Source organism: Candoia aspera, chromosome 14 (assembly GCF_035149785.1).
Source record: "Candoia aspera isolate rCanAsp1 chromosome 14, rCanAsp1.hap2, whole genome shotgun sequence".
NCBI classification, from domain to species: Eukaryota; Metazoa; Chordata; class Lepidosauria; order Squamata; family Boidae; genus Candoia; species Candoia aspera.
This window is the reverse complement of record NC_086166.1, coordinates 19297229-19314630: the sequence shown is the minus strand read 5'-3', so window position 1 is coordinate 19314630 and position 17402 is coordinate 19297229. Positions and strand designations below refer to the sequence as shown.

General features: G+C 51.1%; 1 protein-coding gene across 1 annotated transcript; it reads right to left on the bottom strand.

Annotated features, from left to right (window-relative positions):
* Window positions 1-2864: 2864 nt before the first annotated feature.
* Window positions 2865-17308, bottom strand: EARS2 (glutamyl-tRNA synthetase 2, mitochondrial). The gene is made up of 9 exons (XM_063315098.1): window positions 17053-17308; window positions 15762-15917; window positions 6954-7143; window positions 5958-6430; window positions 5432-5540; window positions 4869-5022; window positions 4380-4510; window positions 3723-3855; window positions 2865-3599 (listed from the first exon to the last, which is right to left on the bottom strand). Exons 1-9 carry the CDS (start codon window positions 17108-17110, stop codon window positions 3504-3506), a joined length of 1500 nt encoding a protein of 499 aa, XP_063171168.1. The 5' UTR covers window positions 17111-17308; the 3' UTR covers window positions 2865-3503.
* Between the last annotated feature and the right edge of the window lie 94 nt (window positions 17309-17402).

Genomic DNA, 17402 nt, shown 5'->3' with positions numbered 1-17402 from the left:
GGAACTGCCTTGAGCTCCTGGAGGAAAGGTGGGACATCAACAAGTCCATCCTGACTAAAGAGCAGCCTTGATGGGTTGATGCAGCCCCTTTGGGAGGTCCCAAGTCACCCTCCTGCCTGCAGCTGCTTTCCCACATGGGCAACCCACACCTGGCTGGGGGCTCTGTCATGAGTACTGATGGTGAGCAGGAGGGGGCCCCTATCCAGGGGGGGAAACGCGTCCGTAGTAGAGAGAGTTTGAGCTGTCATTCAAAGAGAACCAGAACAGACCCGCCATGACTTTTGTCTGGGTTTTCCCATGCTTCTTCAGTTTGGTAGGATTTTCTGTCTACTATAGCAGTAATAAAACGCTAGAGACTTATTCCTCATCTCGGCGTGGTTCCTGCTAGTCAGGACAGGCTCTCTGTCCAGCAATCAACCCCACTGCCCAGCCCCTCTGTCTCTTCCGGCACAAGCTCATTTGCTGCCCACTGGATGCCCCGCACACCCATTTCTCCCATGTATCTTCCCAGGGTTGGCCAGCAACAGGACTTGCAAATCATAGCCTGAAGGTCACTGACACTGGATTGTCATGGACTGCCATTCACCTGTCAGAAAGAGAAACCAGTGAGGAAGGTTGTGAAGATTGCAAACCTGCAGGGAAACCCGTGGCTCTCCAGAACCCCTTAAAGACTGTGCGGTTAAAAGGTCTCCATCCTCCCTTTCCAGTCCAAAGTGAATCACCTCAGAAGGTTAAGTTTAAAAAAAATCAGGGAGCAGAAAAAAATCAATACAGGGGTGGGAGATTGAAATCAGTGGAGGCGGCAGCTTTGGTTGCTACCCAAATGTTACCAATGGTGGGACCAGGAAAGCCTTCCCAGGGGGAGAGACTGGCAGCCTGGCGGCACAGCTGAGATAGACCGGGACTCCCAGAAATGCTTCCCTGGCACATCTGGTAGGTGGATAGGGGAAATGGGGCCACCCGCATCCCAGCTGCTCTTGGCAAAGTAAACGCAGCTCCCGCAAGGAAGGCTAACAGCTCCCAATTCGTGTGCTCCCCTCACCCCCAGGGCATCTGGCAGGGGGAGCACTCCCTCCACTGGGATCCAAGTTGTCACACCCAGAAGCATAACCTGGTTTTGTTTCCCCGGCCCATTGTCAAAGCTGTTTTAGCACAAGCTTCCCCAACCACTCTTGTTACTCATGCTGTTCTAACTAAAACCACCACACTTGGAGAGTTCTTGGGGTGGCAAATCCCGGGGGGGGGGGGTGCTGGAAGCTTAAGAGGGAGGGGCCCTTTGGGTGACCCATCCTGGGGACAGTGGCCTGCACAGCGCCATTGCCCAGGTGGTTGGCTGGCCAGGTGAACCTCTAGGGAAGCAGAGCACAGCCTTCAGGCCCTTTTACTCATAGATGGTGACGTGTGGAACCAGTGGTGAACAGGAATCGGAGTACAATGCTGAAGCGCCCGAGTGGCTGCTGGAATCAGAGAGGAACAGGTGAAGGGGATCGGAGGGGTGGCCTGGCCAGAAACCTCCCAGCCCCTTTCCCAGGGCTTTCTAGTCTATGAAGGTCCTTGTGGTGAGGGGGGCGGGAGGGGGGCAAAAGGCGGTTGGGACTGGATGGTCCTTTTCACGTCGTCCTTTTAGAAACTAGAGGCAGCCCACACAAGTTGGGCCCCTTTTTAGCTCAAGGGTCTCCAACCTCTGGGGACCAGCAGAATTACAAAATCACCCCAGAAGCCTTGTGCCAAGATGGCTGCCTCCTTGGGCTCTGCCAATCAGACATATTTTCCTTGGGGGAAAAAAAAAACCTGAATCAAAACTTCAGTACCAAGCTGGGGGGGGGGGGGTGTCAGAAGAGAAACCCAGTCCTGCCTCAGTCGGATGCCCCCCCCCCGCTTCCTTCAGGTGGCTCAACCCTCTCCAAGGCAGTTGTGGTCACCTTCCAGCTTCCCTGCCCGCCCCCACCGGTCACCCCATCATCCCCAATGCTTCCAGGCCCCTCCCCTCCTCCTTTTGGGGCAGGGCAGCCAGGAATCCCAAGCAGAGCCCAGCCAAAGCTCCTCCTTTGCCTCTTCAGACGTCTCTACCGCGGGTCAGGCCAGGAGGAGAAACCCCCTCGGGGGCCTCGGACCACCACCCGGGCTCTGAAAGGTGAAAGGCGGAGCAGTTCCACAGAAAGGTTGCTGCAGTTCCGGCCTCAGCTTTGACTCTGTGGCGGGAAGAGCTGTGGCAGCCGACAGAGGAAGATGCGCAAACCTGAGCAGCGAGGCCGGGACTGGGCTTGCTGACTTCCCCGAAGGCCGTTATTTGGAAATGCCGCCCTCTGGTGGCAACCGGCCTGAGCGGCTGTGAAGGGACGGCACACTGCCCAGTCACATCCCAGGCTAGGGAGGGCACTGCCGTCTTGGGAAGAATTGCTATTGTTACTGATTCCAGGGGAAGATCCAGGACAGAACTGACGCCCACTGCCCCTCCAAGCAGCCCGTGAGGCTTGTCTGGATGCGCTCTAGGCACCTGCTGGAAATGCACCCATTGCCTGCACTGCCCACCTTTGGTTTGTTAACTGTGGTTTAGGGTTGCAAATATTGTATGAACCAGTCTCTTCACAAGACCAGAAGTGAGTGCCTGCAACATGTTGGATCTTTGCCAAGTGGCCCTGCTTGCCACTGAAAAAGCTTCCAAATTGGTGGCCACCTCAAGGACCGACTTGAGTATTCCAGCAGAGACTCTTCTTTTTTAGAAGAAAAGCCAAACTATTTAGCAGAAGCAGCTCCACGTTTTCACAGCCAAGAGCTCTGGCTGCAGCCCAGGGATGAACCTGGGTGGCATGCTTGCCAGCCACATGCTCACTCACAGCAAACGGAGACATTGCCACATGGTGTCACAACGTGAAAGTCTTTATTGATTAAAGCTCAGAGTTCAGGGCCCAGTCTCACCTTGCACAGCAGATGAGAGAGGGAGGGAGGGAGGAGGAAAGACTTCACAAGGTTCAGCTGCAGAAAGAGCCTTCTGTGGCAAGAACTCCTCCACTGGAACGCTCCCTGCCCCTAGAAAACTAGCAGATCAGGGAAAAGGAGGGATCGAGCCTGGACTTCTCTCCGGTAAGTCAATTGTCCTTGGGGAACACATGCAGCCTAAAGGGCTGAACCTGGACTTTCATCCGGATTAGGAGAATTTAGGCTCAGCTCAACAACAAGCAGCAAGAGGGTTGATCCTGATTTCCTAACTCCCACATCACTTGTACAGGACCTTTCTCAGCCGTTTGGTCCTTTTGCCCAGAGCTACAAGAGGAAGACTGTCAAACGCATGCTAGGCCTGGTCTTTATGTAACCTCAACAGGGCTTTAGATCAAGCTAGTATTCTCCCTTTCCTATTGAATTTGAACCCTGCACCATCAATACCAGACCACGTTGCTGTAAAACCAGAGAATATTCTCCTTGGGTTGCCTCCAAGCCTCGAAGTCTTTGCCCAAGTTCCACCACGCTTAGTCTCCCCAAAGCCCTCCCTCTGCCCCATTCCCTCAGGAAGCTGGTCCACTGCACAGCACCCCGTGGATGCGAGCGCTAGTCTCCTTGCGTCCCAGCAGGATCATCATCTCAGCAACACTGGGCCCGTCCTGAAACAGAAGTGGCGGTTACCACAGGAGGATCCTGATGGCCCCCATTGGTTGAAAGCGAGTGCAGTTCCCCCACATCAAATCCAGAGCAGAGGAAGGATCTGAGGAGGGAAGGAGACCCACCTGCAGGCCACTGAGGGCAAGGCGGAGGAGCCTCATCATGCTGCTGTACTTGGTGCTGCTGATCTGCTCATGCAACTGCCTCAGTTGCTGGCCAAGTTCTTCAGGTTTCTGAGTCAGCGGCCCTTCCAGCAGCCTTTGGGAGAAAGCGTGATGCAGTCAGCCCAGAGCAAGCTGAGAGACTGGCCAGAAGAGGAGCAGCTCTGAGCTGGCCCAGCTTAAGTTGTCAATCCCACTCTGAGAACCTGGCATTACAGATCCAGGCACCTCCACAGGACTCTTTCGAGGAAGCCTTGGACAAACAGCAGACATGCTGATCATCTGATGCCCACTGGAGTATCAAAGTCCATCTAAATTTGAATCCAGCAGGCATCTTAAGACCAATTACGTGGTATAAACTCAAGCTGCTAGTTTACCTGCCACAGTTCTGGCAATTAATGAAACTTTCATTTCACTAAAATTACCACAGAGAGACTTCATCACAACAGTTTGCATTCTTTTTTCACAGTGTGTGTGCACCATTTGACAGAGACCAAATAACAACATAAATTTACCCTAGCAGGGAAAATGCTCATTTTCACATGAGGATTATGAAGATGGCAAGTAGGAAACTACCCAAGACTAAAGCAAGACTCCCCACCAAGATGGTGGCCAATTTACCTGAGGACCACCCTTCCTATCTCATCTGCCTCCGTGGAGAGAGCCTGCAGCTTCTCAGAAGGCACAGAGGGTCGGATCCACAAGAAAGCGTAGCTGGGTGACACCAAGTCCTTCAGATGGCTAATGTGGCCCTAGGGAAGAAGGAGTTCTGAGAAGCAGAGCCCAGGAGGGAGACCCCTGCAGCCTTCTTCCTGCCAGGTCCTGCTAGGTGCTGTCCTTCAGCTGAAGCGCTCTGCTCGAATTGCCCAATGATCGAACACAGACCGCGAGCGAGCGTTATAGCAACATGGCCATACAGGCTTTACTTGCTGGTCAGGGAAGGAATTAAATGCCCTTTTATCCAGACTGCACACATCTTAGTACAGACCAGCATACGCCACCCCCATGGTTCAAATATATGGGGCCGTGGAGTTTTCATACATTTAAAGGCAACTGTTGGCTGGCAGGAATCCACAGCTGACCCCTGGGAATAATCTGCTCCTGACTTACTCTTCTCAGCAGCAGCACTTGCTCTACGTAACCCTCCTCAAGGACCTCTCTGTCCAGAAGCTGGCTTCCATAGGCTTGCTCTACAGAGGCCTGAACCTCTGCCACAAACTTTCGCCGTAGCATCTCATCTCCAATCTGCCGGTCCAGATGGATCCTATGCAAAATAACGTATTAGATACAGGCAGACACAACTGGGCATCTCTTGGGAACAAAGCCACAGCAACCATTAAAGTGAACACACATCACTAGAATGGCCTGCCACATGACCAGCCCCAACAGACCACCCCCAGCTCAGCCCCCTTGTAGCGCAGAGCCCAATTTGGCAATGTCCTTTTCCAGACTATTCCAGCAACATATGCTGACACGTTGGGAAAGTTTGGGGAAAGAAATTGTGGCTCCCTCAATATTCCTAAGTCAACTTCAATCAGGGAGCGAAAGAAACCAACGTAGGGGCAGGGGGGACTGGCCTCCAAAACACTGAACAGGGAGCTGGACTACATTGTTACCAAGTTAGAGAGCAACAATGAATCAGGAGATGTATGAAGCCCCTTCAATTTCTCCACCTGTTGAATTCTGGCAGTTTCTGCAGATCCAGGAGGGCTGAGTACTTTTCAACCCTGCTCAGGTCAAACTCATCAATCAGCTCCTTCAGTGTTCGTCCCACTCGATTCTCTGCAAAACAGATCAAGAAGCTGCTGTGCCTGCTCTTCATAGACACCTGATTCAGTGTGCAGGTGCCACACTAATTCCTCCCACTTTATCCACAGCCTCTACCACCTGCCCATCCTTCAACCTCCAACCAAGGTGGGGGATAACCATTCCTATCTCAATGGGCCGTTGCATGACTGATGGTCAGTAAGCGGGCCCCCAGGCTGGAGACAGGCAACAATTTAGAACAGGTGCTGCAGTGGCTGAGAAGGGGCAAGAGCAGGCCAGAAAGAGGGAGGGGTACAAATCGCCTGTTGAGGGAGTGGGCCTTTGTACCAGCTCCTGCACGCAGTCCCTGCCACGGTTGGAAAGTAAGACACAAATGGTTCTGAAAATAACACACGTTCACCTTCCTTCACCTGTGAGCTATGACTGCGCTACCTGCAAACCCTGAGCCACAGTGTGTGATGAGATCCAGGAGCGTTTCTGGCAAATAGCCGTCTTGAGCCAACTCCTCCACAAAAACGTGTCCCTGTCTCTTGGAGAGCTTACTGCCATCTTTGTTCAGGAGCAGTGGGAGGTGCCCAAAGTGAGGTGGGTCCCAGCCAAAGGCCCTGTAGAGGAGGAGGTGTTTGGAGGTGGAGGTGAGCCATTCAAGTCCACGCAGAACATGGCTGATCCCCATCGTGTGGTCATCCACCACGTTGGCCAGGTGATAGGTTGGAAAGCCATCGCTCTTCAAGATCACCGGATCGCCTTCCACGCTGGCCACCTCATGCTTGCTCCACCCATGGATTAGATCACAAAAAGGCTCCGACCGCTCTTCCAGGCGGAAACGCACCGCGTAGTCAATACCTTGAGACACCTTCTCAGCAGTCTCCTTGGGGCTTAGGTGACGACACCGGTTGTCATATCTAGAGGGAGAGAGCAAAAGACAACAAGAGCACATCAACTCTCACTTGGCTGCAGGTGCTACCAACACGAAGCAAGAGGGGTTGGGAAAAACAAGGCAGACAGACAAGAAACAGAAGAGAAGGAAGACCTTCAAGAGGAGGCTGTGGTTTAGTACTTTCCTTGCGAAAAGTTTTAGAATCAACCCTGGACGTTTTTGGCAGAGAAAGTCCTTCCTGAATCCCTGGAGACTCACACCAGCCAAAAGAGCTGTGACTCCCCTGAACAGTCTCCAATGTCCCCCTGCTTGCAGAGGGCTGGGCTCAGGGTAACGTTTCTCTGCTTTTTAAGCAGTGGGGTGAGCAGCTGGAAAACAGCAGACCGGTCACACAGCATTTCTTAAGACGCCCCAAAGGGATGGATAAGCTTTGCACAACTGAAGTTACTCCTGTTTTCTTAAATTAGCCCCCTCCTCCAACCACAGGATAAAGCGAAAATCTAAGAGCCTGATGCTAAGTTCAGCCCCTCAACATCAACAGTTCTCACCGTGGAGTTTGCTGACTGCGCAGCGCTTCCTTCTTCAGCAACTCCAGGCGCTGGGGCGTGCAAAAACAGCAGTAGGCAGCCCCCTTCTCAAGAAGCAGTTCTGTGCATTTCTTATACAGGTCGCATCGTAGGGATTGTTGGTAAGGGGCGGCAGGGCCTCCCTGGCGAGGGCTCTCATCTGGTGGCAGGCCTGCAGGCAGACAACTATGAGCCAGACCGAGAGATGACAGAACCCACAGTCCACTGGCAACACAGGCTCTGCCCCATCGCCCTCAGGCAGCCCTGTAAGCTAAAGAAGGGCTCCAGTTGGTGGCACATTCACTGGTATGCTAAAAATCCCCACATGTCATTCAGGAGGCTGACCGACCAGAGGTTGACCCACACCCCTGAGGTCCCCTTACCCAAAGGGCTACAGAGACCCTGGAAGAAGCTGGTCACAAGCACCAGGTGAAGGCAAGTCCGCAAGGAAGCCCTGGCCCCTGAGAAAGTGTCCTGCAGGAATCTTCCCAACACAAAGTAGGCATATCAACAGCAGGAAGGAAGTTCTCTGTACTCTGGGCATCGCTGCGTAGTATGCAGAGACGCACCAACGGACTTGAGAAAGCCGTACAGTTGTTACTGCTGGTACGGGGGTTAAGTCTCCAACAGGACCAGGCACAGGGACTGGATGGACTGTTACTGCAGGGAGGTGTTTGTGCAAAGAACAGGGCCAGCTGCACTTTCCATTCCCTCCTGCAGTGGCAAGACCTAATACCCACAAAGTGGGTCTGGAACAGGGATAGACCACTTGCAGCCACATGCAACCCCTTTCCCCCAACTTCTCTCAGGTCCCTGGGGATGGGCCCCTCATCACACTGGCAGAAGAAAAAATATTGCCAAAATTATAGCAAAACACAAGGCCTTAAAAAGGGAAAAAAAAGGACATAGGTGGGTGGGAGAAGATGACCAACTGAACAGACTGCCTGCAAGCTCACCAGGCAACTGGCAGCATGTGACTCTTTGTGGGGGCGCAGGCAGGCTTTTCCTGTTGCCCCAGAGTGTTTTCAGATAGAAGACACTCAGAATCACCCCACTTGTACTTCGGAACGTCACCTTGTAGCCTGAGGATCGTCAACAGTGTCGGCACTAATCCAGTAGAGACAGGAGTCGGAGGATACCATTTTCCAGACCACGCTGCAGCCCCTTTGGGACACTAGGTCGAGCCTTTCTCATTCCTAAATCACCCAATTTGTATATTTTTAAGTTTTGTACCTCAAGAGAAACTCTCCACAGCAAGAAGAAATTAATCTCTTTGTCCTGGCTAAGCAAAGACCACGCCGAGACAAGAAGGTCTCTAGTGTTTTATTTAACTGCTATTGTAGACAGAAAATCCTACCAAACTGAAGAAGCGTGGGAAAAGCCAGACAGATAAACCCCAAAACTCAAGGCGGGTGTCATGAGCACTGATGGTGAGCAGGAGGGGGCCCTATCCAGGGGGGAAAACGCATGCGTAGTAGTGAGGAGTTAAGCAGCCATTCAGAGAGACACAGAACAGACCCACCTTGACTTTTGGGGTTTATCTGTCTCGTTTTTTCCCACGCTTCTTCAGTTTGTTAGGATTTCCTGTCTTATATAGCAGTAATAAATACTAGAGACCTATTCCTCGTCTCAGCGTGGTTTCCTGACTGTTAGGACATCAATCCTAACAAACTCCTACTCCCATTGAAAGAGGGAGGAAAAAAAAAATAAAGGAGAGACATTTGGGAAAATGTCTTTGGAAAACCAGGAAATTTGGCAAGCCATCCAACAACTCGCAGCAGCCCTGCAACAACACCAACAAGTAGATCTCCAGATCAACACATTACAAGCAGCTGTGCTACAGCAGTTACAACAACCAGCTCTGGTTAACCCACAACCGGTGCCAGCAGCAGCAGCAGCAGCTCCGCCAGCAGTCTTGAGATCCCAGGGCAGTTTACCAGAGAAGTTTGGAGGAGAAGCAGGACAGTTGAGAACCTTTCTCACACAGTGCACAATATTTTTCGACAGCAGACCGGCAGAGTTTCCCACAGACCAAACCAGAGTCACCTTCATTTTAAGTCTGCTAAAGGGCCCAGCAGCCAAATGGGCTATTCCCATGGTGGAGAACAACGACCCAATTCTCAATGACTACCAGAATTTTCTGGCAGGGTTCCGAGCACACTTTGACGACCCGATCAGAGAGGTCACTGCCAGCCGGGAAATTCAGAAGCTCAAGCAAGGCAACAAGAGGGTGGGAATTTACATTGCTGATTTCAAGCTGTTAGCAGGAGATCTAGACTGGAATGAGAGCACCTTGAAAGACCAATTCAAACAGGGGCTGGATGAGGAAATTAAAAATGAATTAGTGCGCCAGGGAACACCAGCTACTCTAGAAGGTTTATATCAGCTGTCTGTGGTCGTAGACGCCAGGCTAGAAGAGCTCAGACAGATGCAGCTGGGGAGAGGCAGGGGCCTCAGAGCACTTCCAGGATTTCCAGCTCTCTCTGCAGCATCTCTCTACTCAGGACCAGAGGAGCCAATGCAGATCGGGGTGAGCAGGAGGCTTACTTCCGAGGCTCAGACACAGAGAAGGAGAGGGAGAGCCCTCTGTTTCTACTGCAGAGTCCCGGGGCATATGGTGAGAGCTTGCCCAGCGAGAAGCCAAGCAAATTCCGTAAGAGCCCCACGGCAAGCAGCAGAACCAAGAGCCACCTCTACTTCCAACCAGGGAAACTCCATCAGTCTCCCTCCACAGAGCTCAGCAGGGAGACCATCAATCAAGAAGGGCTCATTCCGAGGATTCCAGGCAATCCTTTTACTACTTACCAGTCATAATGCACGTAAACCCAGAGCACCAGGTCAAGCTAGAGGCCCTCATGGATTCCGGAGTTTCCACCAATTTTATTGATGTACAGACTGTACAAGACCTGAACATCCTGACCATGGAATTGCCACGTCCCATAGAAGTTGAGACCATTGACGGCCAGCCCCTCAAGGCAAGGCCGATTAGAAGTTTCACAGAACCTTTGCAACTAACAACGGGAGACCACACTGAGTGGATCCAACTTTATGTTACTGCATCACTTAATGTGCCCATAGTCCTGGGCACACCTTGGCTGAAGATCCACAACCCATTGTTGGACTGGACTACGGGAGCAGTCTCCTTCCCAGCTAAGGAATGCCAGCACCACAAGATTCAAGCCGCTCTTCTCTCTCCAGCAACCAACAGAGTCACGGAAGCAGGGGGGGTCCAATTGCCAGCCAAGTATGCAGATTTCGCAGACATTTTCAGCAAACAAGAGGCCACAGCATTACCCGCCCATAGGGACTGTGATTGCACCATTGAGTTGATACCAGGAGCCCAGATTCCAGCAAGGAAACAATATCCCATGTCCCCCAAGGAACTAGCCACCTCAAAAGATTACTTGGATTCTAATCTCCAAAAGGGTTTCATCCGACCATCTACTTCCCCAGCGTCTGCTCCTACCTTCTTCGTACCAAAGAAGCCTGACCCGTTGGCACCGGCAACTCAGGAGGCACCCATGAGAGTAGTACATGATTTCAGCTCCCACAATAAAGTCACAGTCAAGGAAAATTACCCACTCCCCCTAATATCTGATCTGCTGGATAGCTTACAGAAAGCATGCATTTTTACTAGGTTGGACCTCAGAAATGCGTACAATCTGATCCGGATGAAAGAGGGGCATGAACGTCTAACTGCCTTCAATACCAGGTTTGGTAAATTTGAGTACCTTGTTTTGCCCTTTGGCTTGATTAATGCAGGAGCCATATCTTCCCGATTTATGAATCAAATTTTCTCTGATTTACTAGATAAGTATCTGGTCATTTATCTAGATGACATATTAATATTGTCTGAGGATGCTACAACTCATGTAACCCGTGTACGTAATGTCTTACAAAGACTGAGAGAGAACAAGCTGTCCGCCAAGCTAGAGAAGTGTGCCTTCGATTTAACTGAATTACATTTCCTGGGCTATAGAATATCAACAGAAGGCATATCCACCGATCCTTCAAAGGTCCAGGCAATTCTCTCTTGGCAACCCCCCCGAAATGTGAAAGATGTACAAAAATTTCTAGGATTCTCCAATTTTTACAGAAGATTTATAAATAAATTTAGTGACAGGGCTAAACCCCTCACACAGCTTTTGAAGAAAGGATCAAAATTCATTTGGGGGGAGAGGGAGCAAGCAGCCTTCCAAGAATTTAAGCAACTCTTTGCATCCCAGTCGCTTTTAAAGCATCCTGATCCCACAAAGCAATTCATAATGCATTCAGATGCTTCAGATTTTGCTATCGCTGTTTTATTGCAATATACTGACAAAGAAAGGAAGACACTGCTTCCTTGTGCATTTTTCTCTCGCACGCTCTCACCAGCAGAGAGAAACTATGATGTTTTTAACAAGGAGTTGCTGGCAATTAAAGCAGCATTTCAAGAGTGGAGGCGCTGGCTAGAAGGTGCAACCTTTCCTGTGAAAGTTTGCACTGATCACAAGAATTTACAGCTTCTACAAAACACCAGATCCCTCACCCCACGCCAAATCAGATGGAGCCAGTTTTTCTTTTGTTTCAATTTTGTTATTTCTTATGTTCCCGGGGCGCAGAACTGTTTGGCAGATGCCTTGTCTCGATCCATTCAGGCAACCCCTGCTACTCACCAGGAGGTCCAGGCTACTATATTACAACCTCACAACTTTGATCAGTCTATGAGGGGGAATCAGACAGAGATTTTAGCAGCAGGCAGACAAGCAGAGAACCTGTTTACAAGAGTCAGAGCTCAGCAACAACAGGACCCGTATGCCAGGGCCAGGATGGATGACCTCCAGAGGGGCCCGCAAGACACTGCCTCCCCATTTAATGTGGAAGCAGGAATCCTCTGGCATAGTGGGTGATTATACATTCCCCCCTCATTGAGGGAAGAAGTACTGAGACTTTGCCATGACCATCAAATGGCAGGCCACGGAGGTGTTTTCAAAACTCTCCATAGAGCTCTGAGAGACTACTGGTGGCCTAAGATGACTGCAGACATAAAGGGTTACGTTGCTTCTTGTCATACCTGTAGATGAGCCAAGCCTCTCCCAGGGAAGCCCACAGGACTCTTGCAACCCCTACCCACCCCCAGTAGGCCTTGGGATACAATCTCCATGGATTTCATCACTGATTTACCCCCGGTCCAGGGGCTGACTTCCATACTAGTGGTGGTAGACCTTTTCACGAAAATGGCGCATTTTATTCCTTGCAAGGGCCTCCCATCTGCGCAAGCCACAGCGCAGTTGTTTATGGACCACGTTTTTAGGTGCAGAGGCATGATAAATCACTTGGTGAGTGACGGAGGCCCTCAGTTCACTTCCAGGTTCTGGAGGGCTTTTCCAGTCATTAGGGGTCCAGATCCACCTATCATCATCGCATCATCTGGCTAGTAACGGGGAAGCTGATAAAATTAACCAATAGTTACAGCAGTATCTCAGGTGTTACACCACTTATCAGCAAGACAATTGGCCAGCCCTGCTGCCCATGGCAGAATTTACTTATAACAACTCTGTGCAATCCTCTACCAAGATGTCTCCTTTCCAAGCACTCTACGGGGTTAACCCTCGGGTGTTGCCCACCTCCTCCCAGCAGGGAACTGTTCCAGCCGCGGCTGATTTTCTTAAAGAGCAACAAGCCGCACAGGAGTTGTTAAAGGAGCAGCTGAACAGAGCAAAGAGTGCTTACAAGAGAGCTGCAGATGCTCACAGACAAGAGGGGCCAGTGATTGCGGCAGGAGACAAGTATGGCTCTCTACCAAGTTTTTGACCTCTACCAGGCCCTCCAAGAAGTTGGACTCAAGTTTGTGGGCCCTTTCACTGTGGTACAGCAGATAAATCCAATGGCTTATTGTTTACAGCTGCCAGCATCCATGAAAGTCCATCCAGTGTTTCACAGAGCCTTGCTAGCCAAAGATCCTTCCCCAAGTACCTTACGATCTCAAATGCCCCCACCACCTCCAGTTATTGTGGAGGGGGAGGAGGAATACGAAGTCGAGGAGATTCTGGACTCTAGGAGGAGGGGAAGGGGCATCCAATATTTAATACACTGGAAAGGGTACCCTGAGGAAGAGCGCATGTGGGAAAATGCCAGAGATGTGCATGCACCAGTGCTGGTTCATCGATTCCATCAGCCTTTCCCTCACAAATCCAAGCCTCGCACTCTACCAGAGATTCCTCACTTGACTGAGCAAGCAGAGGAATCCCAAGCAGACGAGTTCGTAAATTGGCAACCTCCACCCCCGCCAGAGGCTCTGAGGCCAGAGCGAGAGAGGAGGAGGGGGAGCCGCAGCCCTCCACCTTGGGCTTGCATTTCCCAAGGGGGAGGGGGGAAGAATCTTCTAATTATCTAGCTATTTTCCAGCAGCAGCCACCTGCTGGCCAGAAGCAGTATCAGACCTGGAGAGCAGCACTGATTCGTCCTTGGAGGAGTTTTCCTTTGAAGAATTTCCATTGTTGCCCAGTTCCCATGGGAGCTTGGAGGGGGAGATGGACTATCATGAGACTTTGGAGGGAGGAAGGAACCATAGAGAGGAGGGGGCTGAAATGGAATGTAAATCTGGAGGGGAGGGTGATGTCATGAGCACTGATGGTGAGCAGGAGGGGGCCCCTATCCAGGGGGGAAAATGCATGCGTAGTAGTGAGGAGTTGAGCAGCCACTCAAAGAGACACAGATCAGACCCGCCTTGACTTTTGGGGTTTATCTGTCTGGGTTTTTCCCACGCTTCTTCAGTTTGTTAGGATTTTCTGTCTTATGTAGCAGTAATAAACACTAGAGACCTATTCCTAGTCTCAGCGTGGTTTCCTGACTGTTAGGACAGCAGGTCTGTTTTGGGTTTCTTTGAATGACAGCTCAAAGTCTCTAAACTACGTGTGCGTTTTCCCCCCTGGATAGGGGCCTCCTCCTGCTCACCAACCGTACTCATGACACCCTTGGTGTTAAACATTGATGTTTCTGGATTACTCTTAAAACCTTCCTTTAACTGCTGGCTTACTTCCCATTTAAAATTTGAGGAGGACTGAGAATGAACAATCATCTCTCCGCTACTACTTTTGTATCTAACTTGAAGGGTGTAACTTTTTCCTACACATTTGATCTTTTGAGTTTTCAGCTTTCTGTTCACTTTTCTTGGACGCTGTATCTGCTGGTTTGCCTTTTTGTTTTGTCAGTATCATTCAATAGCTTCTGGAAGTCTTTCATAGGGAGCTAGATTTTACTTATTGGATTATGGAAGACCATAAGGGGACCATTTCAGGACTCTGTGCTGAGCTGCGTGCTGATTTCAAACAAATTATCTGTGAAACTACTCAAGCTATTTTGCAAGATGTTTGGGATATTATTTTTAAAATATATCAATTGGCTGAGGACTTTCTGAAGGGAGAGGAAGAGATATATCAAGAAGGAGGCATTTTTCCCGATTGTGAGAATCCAGAATGTGAAGAAATGCTAGCTGATGAATATGTGCTGCTCATGAAGGAGCTACAACTCAACTTGCAAGATAACGACTGGTCTGTTTGTCTCAGGGTTTGTTTCAAGAATGGGATAGCTCTGTATTGCAGGAAGTTCTTTGCGGACTTTCTAAGGGGGGTACTCAGGCTCCTTGATTCATTTATAAAAAATGTCCTGTGTATAATATGGAGACAAGTAAGTGTTCTGGTTTACTATGAGGTGGGATAAGAAATTAAGAATAAGTATGTGGATTGATTTCAAGGCTGTATGATTCTATTTTTCCATAATGATTCAAAGTTGGTTTGATTTTTTTAAGGTATAATAGAGGCAAGGAAGATGAATATGTTAAAGATTGTATGATTAAATGGGTTAAGAATTTTGGGTACAATATTATGATAGAACAATGGGAAAACATGTGGAACAATCCACTTGGAACTATAAATGGAAAGAGAATTTTTATAAAATGATGTACCATTTGGTATTTAACTCCTGAGAAGCTGTCTAAAATGTATAATGGGATATCAAATATCTGTTGGAAATGCTCACAGGGGGAGGGGGAAGGAACTTTTATTTATGGTGGACTTGTGGGAAAACTAACAAATTCTAGAACCAAGTATGTAATACTATTCAAAAGATTCTTAAAGTGGACTTACAACTGAAACTGGAGCTGTTTCTCTTGGGCTTGATGGACCAACAGCTTGAGAAGCAACATGGAACTCTGTTCTTATATATGGTAACAGCAGCAAGACTCTTATATGCTCAGAGATGGAAGGATGCACACATTCCCTCAATGGAGGACTGGATGATTAAGTTGATGGAATTGGTGCAAATGGCTAAGCTGACAGCATTGGTAAGAGAAAACGCTGTAGGTAGATTTGTTTCCAGCTGGAAGCTGCTCTTGGACTATTCGCTTGTAACGCAAAAGAAGGAAGTCTTGATTTAAAAAAAAAATGGACATACATAGAAGCATGTAAGGCATATTGAAAAAGCTTGAGCATCACCAGCAAACTTTTAATTGAGCACTTTCCATCTTCATGCCCTAAAGACTAGGGGCTTTATCTATTTTTCAAGGGGCCAAGGTACACAGGGACATATCTCACAGCATCTGCCGTTACCCAGCTTGACTTTTAATGTTACCAGCTGGCATGCTGAGAAGCCAAACATCAGCCTCCCACATCATCTTCATTTCCCATGCTCCTTCTGTCCCCACAATAATGCTTCTGTTTCATAACACATTCTTAGAAAATAAAGGGTAGGTGGCTGCAAAAAAAAAAAAAAAAGCACACCCGATCCCCTTCAACAGGCTCTGGCCCTTACCTGCCCACTCCAATACATCTTCTATGCTTTGAGAAGCTGCTGATACCACACGGCTTTGATCGGTGTCTTCCAGTCGAAGGATAAAGCTGCCTCTGTGCTTTCGGGCAAAAAGATAGTTGTACAGAGCAGTCCGGAGCCCTCCCAAATGCAGAAACCCTGTTTAAAGTAGACAGCATTGCTCAGAGGGAACAGGCACATCAGCATAACCCCTGTGAGGGGTGGCTAAGCAGACAGACAGTGACCTTCCCCAGGCAGAGAGTACTGGGGAGGGAAAGGGCAGGGCACCCTCTGGCTCCCCACTCACGCTGCATGAAAAGCATCTTCCTCCCAGGATCCCCTCACAGAAGCTGCCTCGGCCCTAGGATCTGAAAGGAACCTGCCCCTCCTTTCAGCAGCCTCACCCCTCTATGCTCATATGCACAGGCACATGCTCAGGGGCTGGGAAAAGAGATTTTAATGGGGGAGGAATTCGGCTCTATTAGGAGCTTGTGTGAAGAGAAGCAGAGGGAAAGCTGCAGATGTGAGAACTACAATTTGCCTGGACGCAAACCCTAAAGTTATAAACGCAGAAGAGAGAGGAGAGCCATAGATATCACACAGACACGGATGCAAAGGGATGGCTGCACCCTGCTCTTCCTGGCTGGCCAAAGTCAAGCGATCAGCGTGTTGTTCCAGGGTAGGAGGCCAGCAATGAGAAACCCAGAACAAAAACAAGGGTTTCAGTGCAGTTGTTTGGCAGACATCTGGGAGACGTCTCAGCAGGAAGAACACTTCCGCGGCGGGAGGGAGGCGGCGGTGGCTCCGCTTCGCTGGAGGGCCATCCCCAGGATGCCGGGCGGTGGCGGAGTTCGTGCTCCGGGCAGGGGCGGCCTCAGACCGTCGCCAACGTCTCCCCGACCCCGACGCTCCAAGGCCCCCGACGGGCTCCCGCGCGGGGCAGCGTCTACCGAGGCCGGACTGACCTTGCGCGCCCTTTGGTCCCCTCCCCTTCAGACTCCTATTCCGGCGAGGGGGCAAAGGGCGTCCCCGGCACCGGCCTCCACAAGCCTCCCTTCGGCCTCCCGTGCGCCCCCGCCCGGCCACCTGCCACCCCAAACCGGGGGCGAAACCGGGGCTTCAGACGGAGCGCAGCGGGGAGGCCAAGCCCGGAGCTAAAGCAGGACTCGGCGCAGTCCCGGCCCGGAGCGCGCCTCCGGCCTCGGCAGGGCCGACCGACAAGGAGCGCGGGGCGCCGCCAGGATGGGCCTTGACCCCGCCCGGCCGCGCAGAGACGCGGGGCGCGGGGGCTCACCCGTCGGGCTGGGCGCGAACCGGACCCGGACACCGCGCGCCACGACCCCCTGCGCCATGAGCGGCCGCGGACCCGGAAGCCTCACCCCCGTGCCGGCGCAGCCTATCAGCGACGAGAGGCGGGGCTGCCCCGGCCGGCGCGTCACGGCCCCCCACGCCGAGCCTACGGAACTCGCGGCCACCAGGCCCTTCCCAAGCGCATGAGGGGGAAGCCTCCAGGGCGGGCCTAGCAAGAGCGAGACGCGGCAGACGCAGCCCCCTCAGGCGGAGCCGGAGCAAGACGCGGGATCCCCTGAAAGCTCCGCGCGGGCCTTCGGGCCTCGCCCATCCTCCTGCCAAGGCGGCTGGGAG